The 7,633-nt window shown below is 36.6% G+C and overlaps 1 protein-coding gene across 1 annotated transcript; it reads left to right on the top strand.

Moving 5' to 3' along the window:
• The first annotated feature begins 1,833 nt into the window (after positions 1-1,833).
• Positions 1,834-5,060, top strand: LOC104427277 (rust resistance kinase Lr10). Its single transcript, XM_039304147.1, has 3 exons — positions 1,834-1,999; positions 3,592-3,663; positions 3,800-5,060. The coding sequence occupies exons 1-3, from the start codon at positions 1,855-1,857 to the stop codon at positions 4,969-4,971; spliced, it is 1,389 nt and encodes a 462-aa protein (XP_039160081.1). The 5' UTR covers positions 1,834-1,854; the 3' UTR covers positions 4,972-5,060.
• Positions 5,061-7,633: the final 2,573 nt, after the last annotated feature.

Here is a 7,633-nt window from a genome sequence, read left to right as displayed (position 1 = left end):
ATATGATTGAGCAGTTGTCGCCCATTGTCAAGCGAGTCCCCCTTCCCCCTCTTAATTTTTTGGCTTTTTTTTTTTTTTTTAACATTCAGTATATAGAAAAGTGTATTGTCAAGATTTTCATCAACCAAATTTGATGGAATTAACGAAAATTGTCAATCACACCAATAAGATAATTTTTAGAATTTAATTACATAATTTTGAAACTTAATTCTATGTTTAAGCAAATCAAGAACACCCAGAAATCATGCCTTTGGTAGGAGCAAAGCCATTGGTCTTTTTTTATTTTCAAATTAAATTTGTAGGATTGACAAAACATTTTCATCACGTAGCAATAATGAGACTTTCTTGATATACAACGTTGACCGAATGTTACGTAGAGGAAAAAGAGAGGTCTCTTCTAGTGAGAATTTCTTCGAAACATCATGAAATGCATGTGTAGTGCCAAGAACAAATATCTATCTTCTTGGTGGTGACGTTACTTAAGCTTTCCAAGAAAAATAACCCACTTTGAAAATGAAATTTTCAGCATGCATAATTTTGAGTGGCCTATTGTGATTTTTACGTATGTTTCAATACTTCACATATATTTTTGAAAATGTATGATTGTAATTAGGTCTATTTTTCATTCATTCTTGGTTGAAAATTTTTTTTATCCAACCGCTCTTGTGAATAGTGGATTACAAGTTGTGAACAACATTTATATGTTAAATTAACTTATGTCCATATTTAAAACCCACCGATCATAATAGTGGTAAGAAAAAGAAAATAATAGTGGTAAGAGAAAATGATTGTATGATCAAATAAAAAAAATAATTTAAAAATATATATAATAATTTAGGATTTATAGAATATATAGACCAAAATTATCTCAACCAACAATTATGTGGGCCCTCTAGCGAAATTTACATAATTCCGTCGATATGACATTTATCCGCATTATCAATCCAAGCCACATACGTTCCATCACGTACAAAGCTTTAATTTCTTGACTTTGGGCGGCTCTGACCGGGTCATTTGCTTGACTTGGGCTTTTAAAAAGACTTGACTCCCGGTCTTCCAATTCAATCACGGTACGTCTCTCTAATTGCGTTTCCTTTTCTGTCGTGCCTCCGCACCAAACAACCAAAGCCAAACAAAAAGCTTTCTGCATTGCACAAATTCTCTCAGCTCAGGTACCAAATGAAGCCCTTCCCATTGCTCATCCTTCTCATAATACAAGCTGGGATTAGTTGTTATGCCAGGAACAACCACCTATGTGCCTCTTCATGTGGTGAGGTCGATAACATACGCTATCCCTTTCGATTGAAAGATGACCCGAAAGGTTGCGGTGATTTGGGGTACGAGTTAGCATGTGAAGATAACCGCACAGTGCTATCTTTGTTCGGATGTCAGTATAATGTGAAATCAATATACCCTGATAGTTCTATGAGTTCCATTGATTCTTATGATGGTTTTATCGAAGTGGTGGATGTCGGGCTGCGAAAGGGCAACTGTTCCTCCCTTCCTCTCTGCCAGAATGTCAGTGTTCATTACGGTGCATACCTGCCCGATGCACGCAGAGTGAGCATCGTGTCTTGCTCAAAGCAAGTGAGATCTCATTTATATATCAGCACCGAGCCATGTATAGTTACAGAAGGGTATCATTCATACGCCATCGTCGACGCAGATCCACCGAATATTGAGGATTTTTGCACCATAACCAAGTCAATATTAGCACCTGAATCAGTACCAGCACCAGCTTATTCATGGTATCCAGCACCAGCACCAGCACCAGCACCAGCACCAGCACCAGCACCAGCTTATTCATGGTATCCGGAGAATCGCACAATCTCCTACAACGACATTCACAATGCGATGGCCGACGGGTTTAATATCAGCTACTCAGTGTACTCGCCTCCCTGGGTGAAAGGTAAAACATATCAGTTTTGCCTCTTCAGCTGGGGATACCTACAGAAAAATATGATGACATGCTCACGCCACCATTCCTACAACTTACCCTGTAAGTGTGCCTTTCCAATTGAGGTTCTTTACCCAAGCAATATGCTAATATATGGCTCTAGCTATAGCTCTTGCGCCTTAAAACGACGGACTGGGATTGATTGGCATGAAAATCAAAGTAACATATGCAAGTGAAATTTGTAGAACTCCCGACTATCACGATTGAATAAGCAAAATCGAATAAAACGAATTAGCCCTAGAGGGATTAACATGACATGCAAATAATTGTTTCACTATGAAATACAATCGTCATTCTCTGAGAGAAAATGGCAATAGCAACCACTTCATGTGGTGTTTTATTCTTGCTAATAGAAAAATAGTTGAAAGTTGCAGTATAGAAACCACTAAAAAGTTCTGTTTGTATCGTGGAAGATAGATTTCAAGAATTTTTTTTTTTTTTTTGGGATTTTCTGGCATTCGGTTGATGAAAAATAATAAGTTAAGGAAAACATTTTTCCGTCAATGAAAAAACACCTTCAAAGTGGGGAAAGTTATTTTTGTTTTTTGAAGAGAAGAAATCGTTTTCCCTCCTCTTTCTTTCACCACTCATTTTACTTTTTTTATTTCTTTTTTTAAATTCAAATGTTTTAATTTTTCCTTTTGCTTCTTCTTTAGTTGGTCGCCCACCAAGTGAAGGCCGGCCATAGGCCAACTCAAGCGTCGCTAGATCGGTGACACTTGAGCTTTGCTAGAAGGCGGCAAGGCTCAGGCCTCGCAGATTGGTGATGCTCAAGCATTGCCAAAGCCGATGAGAACTGCCAGCTTAGGAAGAGAAAAGAAATAAAAAAAAAGAAAAAAAAAAATAAATTAAAGGAAAAATATAAAATAATTAAGACTTGAATTTTTTAAATAAAAAGAACAAAAAAAAGATCAAATTTTTTTTTATCAAAAGTAGTGCAAGGAGAAACCTCATATTTTTCATACCAACTGATGGAAAATATTTTCCATTTTATTTTAGATTTCAACCAAACACCAAAAATATGTTGTCATTTTCGTGGAAAATGATTTCCAAAAACGTCACGTTAAGTTTGTGCTTTTCGACAAATAAGAAACTAAGTTCGTGCTAAGTCAACATTGTACATCTGGATTTTCACAGAATATAAGAAAATTGTGTTTAGTTCCTTCCAAAAGTTTCTATATTAGCTCAAAGTACCTTATCTTTTCTCTTATATCAAAAGTTCCCAAAACGTTGAGTAAAAGCCCACCGAAAAGTTAGTGGTGTGCTTCCTTGCGAAGGCCAGGATACGTTAATCCTACCTCGTAAGTTAATCAAGTATAGTCACAAAAAGTTCTAAATTCTCATATTTTTAGGTCTCGATGGGGCCAGAAAATTCACTAGATGAAATCTTTAGGTTCAAAGAACATATTAAATATGAGACAGGATGTTTTGAATATTTACTACTATTGATTGTCAGATATAGTATGCAAATGTAACATTAGTTATTATCCTTAATACATCTTTGCTTCGGATGTTGTTAATTCATACGTAATTTTTAGTTAACTCGGATAACAATACTTGTTTCCCTGTACATATTTTTCATTCGTCGCTTAGCTGATTCTGATTATACGTCTTCATGAATCTCTTGCTTTCAGTAGACACATCTCATTGGGGTACGGCGCTCAATGTTGCACTGGATACCGTTTCTGATGCCATTTTTATCTTTGGTATGGACGATTCTCTTTTCCTCACATCTGCGAAATACTCGCGCGCTAAATGTGAAGAAAACACTTTTTGTACGTGCTTTCTAACAAATGAAAAACACTATGCTTTACGCTAATCTTGAGGCAATTTTGTACGCAGCTCACTTCCCGGCAGCAAAATTCATATTTGGAGCTCCATGTGTGTTGATACTTCTAATCTATAAGTGGATGAGAAGACACCAAGCAATAGACGCAAACATCGAAGAATTTCTACAAGCTCACAATAACTTTTTGCCCATAAGGTACTCTTACTCAGATATCAAGAAGATCACAAAAAATTTCAAATACAAGTTAGGTGAAGGGGGATATGGTTCCGTGTACAAAGGAATGCTTAGGAGTGGCAATGAAATTGCGGTCAAGATTTTGAATAAACCAAAATCTAATGGCCAAGATTTTATAAGTGAAGTAGCCACAATTGGAAGGATCCATCACGTTAATGTGGTGCAACTTGTTGGTTTTTGTTTCGATTATTCCAAACAAGCTCTTGTCTATGATTTCATGCCGAATGGATCCTTAGATAAGCACATTGTCTATAAGGATGGAGAAGATTCTCTTGATTATAAGAAAATGTATGAGATATCTCTTGGCATAGCTAGAGGTATAGAGTATCTACATCGGGGATGTGACATGCAAATTCTACACTTTGACATCAAGCCTCATAATATTCTCCTAGACCGAAGTTTCACCCCAAAAGTTTCTGACTTTGGACTTGCAAGACTTTATCCCTCTGATCGCGACACAATAACATTGACCGCAGCAAGAGGAACCTTGGGATATATGGCGCCCGAGCTATTCTATAAGGACATTGGTGGCATTTCTTACAAAGCTGATGTTTATAGTTTCGGGATGATGTTGATGGAAATGGCTGGTAGAAGGAGAAATGTAAATGCAAATGTAGAGGATTCAAGTCAAATTTATTTTCCTTTGTGGGTTTATGATCAACTCGGCAAAAAGGAGGAGCTTCAAATGGTAGATGCCACAGAAGAGGAAAGAGAGGCCACGAGGAAAATGATAATTGTTGCTCTTTGGTGCATACAACTGAACCCTAATGATCGACCATCGATGAGGCGGGCCATTAATATGCTAGAAGGAGAGATCAATGGACTACAAGTTCCCCCAAAACCACTTCTGTATCCGACGGAGACGCCGGTTGATTATGTCGAGACTGAGATTGAACTTAAAGCTCTCTCATCTTCTTTAAGTGTTCCAACAATTTCTAGCGGTCACTGGTATGAGCACGATAACATGATTGCAGAATCTTGTTTGGTGTGATATAGTTTCTCATGTAGAAATTGAATACAAGTGCTATCACTTGTGCTTGATTTACTGGTGTAATCCTTAGGGCTATCTACTGGTATAGCACTCATGATATATTGGTGTTTAAATAAATTTGGACACAGAAGCCTCACTTACAAAATTTTTATTCAATTTAGGGCACGGTAATTCACTTTTAAATATATGAAAGCTGTGTAATCTCTGCATAGTTTCCACTGATGCAACCTTTGATCGGTCCACACAATTTACTTTTCTCGAATTGACTTTATCTCTCACGTATCGTAATTTTAAAATTTGGATATTTTCTCTCTTATGAACAACCTCAACAAAACCAAAAAACGTTAAGATCCTAAGATATTGCTCTCTTTGTGTGTGTGTGTGTCTCTCTCTCTCTATATATATAATATATGTTTACAATTTCTTCATGTCGTGTCAATAACTACTTCTATTTATTAATTAGTAATTCAAATATTTCCTTATAAGGCGACTTTGTAGAATCGTCTAAATGTCAATTTTTTCCCAAGCATGCAAAACATGTGCACTTTTCCTAGTACAAATTAATTCAAACAGTGGCAATTATCTAATTAATTTTTTAAATATTGTTGACACCTAAATTTTGGCGACCCGATTAGTCATTTATTGCATAGAAAATTAGGGGTTAATTTTATCCCTGAAAAAAAAAATATTAATTGTATATCATATAGATGTAGGTGCATTTATTTTTAATTTACATGTTTTGCATTTATTTATTGGACTGGTGACGGGTGGATTTGAATTAGTCATTTTGAACTTTAAATCGATAGGCCGGACTAAGCCCATGAAGCGAGTAAATTGGCCCAAGCCCGTTTTTAAGTGATCGGAAATTATCTGTTGAGAAAATAGGAATTTGAAATTTTCCGGGATATCGATTTGGAAAAATTGAAACCCTAATCGGTGGCCTATAAATAGGTTTGTTCGCATAGGGTTTTGGGGGAAGGCCACGCATTGAACATACGGCCACAAATGAGAGCATAGAGTGAGAAGAAATCGTGAGGGTTTTTTTCTGTTGAATTTTCGTGGGTTCTTTTTGGTGTTTAAAAGTCAACGAAGGGGGAGTCCTCTCTTGGGGATCACTTGGCAGGGGGGGAACAACTGAGTACACGACGGAAGAAATTGAGAAAACACACATGAGAAATCAAGAGGAAAGGGGGCGGATCGTGAGAGCAATGGGACTCCATCGACGTCGGTGATCTCCACGTGTGCCTGCAGCTCTTTTGGGTGCTGGTATCGTGTCCGTGAGGGGCGCCCGACATCAATTAATTTGCTGTTTTTGTTGCTAAGTGCTTCTTGATCATCCCACCGCAACCCAACTTCCGCCAATAGTCCAGGTGTGCTTCAAAGAAGACTGAACAACATCGTCTCCAGCGTCCATCCATTGGTGCAGAAGCGTCCGCCGGTTTCTCGGCCTTGAATCGCGCCTATCACGGTCCAGTCCAACATTGGTGAAACTCGACGATCTTGTTGCGTCGACGTTGCTGCTCCCTGTTCAACTCAGTCCCACATTGGTGTCCCGAACGTTAGCCCATCGAAATTGTCGCAAATTGTGCCAAGCCAAGCCGAGATACTGCCACAACCGTCGCCCTAAGCCGAGCCGTGCCATGCCCATCATTGGTCCATTCTGCCGATTGGGTTTTTGGAAAAATTCAAATTTAGGTATAGATCAATTTTATTTTATTAGGTAGATTTAGTAGATCTAATTTGTTCGGTAGATTTGTTTTATCTTGTTTTAGTTTTGATATTTTATCTCTTTGTTTGAAATATTTTCTGTGATTGAAATTCCGTGATGTAGCATCCAATTCGCAACTGCACAAATTTTTATTCTATCTATAAGGCTTTAGATGGAATAATTATTAACGCGGGAGTAAAAGTGATATCTTGATCTTTAAGGCTTAAGATCAATTTATCAATTTTATTAGCAAGATAGTCAAGTTTGAATTTCAAATTGAGCAATGGATAATATTCTTGACGATCGTGGTTGGTTTGATGTTTATCTCATAATTGTTCTATTTATCCCGAAAATACAAAAAAAAAAAAAATTGCATTTGCATCCCATGTAGATTAGGATTGATTGCATGATAGGTTAGTTAGTTTTTTTTTTCAAATGCATGTTTAGATGATATCTAGGTTAGATGATATCTTTGAATTAGATTGCATTCATCTAGGATGTTAGTTTTAAATTTGAATTGCACGTTTTATTATTTGGCCATTTTAATTTTGAATTTCATAAAGAAAAAGAAAAATTAGAATTAGGGCATTCTTTGTACATCATTGCATATCAGGAGAGATTGCATGCTTATTAAGAAAATAAAAAATCATGCGCACGCCATATAGAATTGGGTTCATGAAATGCACGTTATTTAGTAATTGCTAGGTTCATTTAATTAGAACTTCCTCGTCATTAGAGTTAGGTCATTTGGTTAATTTAGATTGCATATTTAATTATTGCATGTTCACTATGAAAACACAAAAAATCATTTTTTTACTTATGTCATATAGTTTAGGTCATATTGCCATGCCATATCATTGCATGTTAGATTAGTAATATTGCATTACATGATTCTCATTAAAACGAAAGCAAAAATTGAGTGATTGCGTGTTAATTAGAAATCACATCTAGGAT

Source organism: Eucalyptus grandis, chromosome 11 (genome assembly GCF_016545825.1).
Source record: "Eucalyptus grandis isolate ANBG69807.140 chromosome 11, ASM1654582v1, whole genome shotgun sequence".
Classification (NCBI taxonomy): Eukaryota; Viridiplantae; Streptophyta; class Magnoliopsida; order Myrtales; family Myrtaceae; genus Eucalyptus; species Eucalyptus grandis.
Note: the sequence above shows the minus strand (reverse complement) of the source record. Positions and strands in the feature narration are given on the sequence as shown.

Bases quoted from the DNA above. Each gene is read 5' to 3' on its own strand.
- LOC104427277 (XM_039304147.1), top strand. From the start codon at position 1,855: ATGGCCGACGGGTTTAATATCAGCTACTCAGTGTACTCGCCTCCCTGG. The intron at 2,000-3,591 runs GTAAGTGTGCCT...TCTTGCTTTCAG, and splicing joins CCATTCCTACAACTTACCCT to TAGACACATCTCATTGGGGT. The intron at 3,664-3,799 runs GTATGGACGATT...TTTTGTACGCAG, and splicing joins TGATGCCATTTTTATCTTTG to CTCACTTCCCGGCAGCAAAA.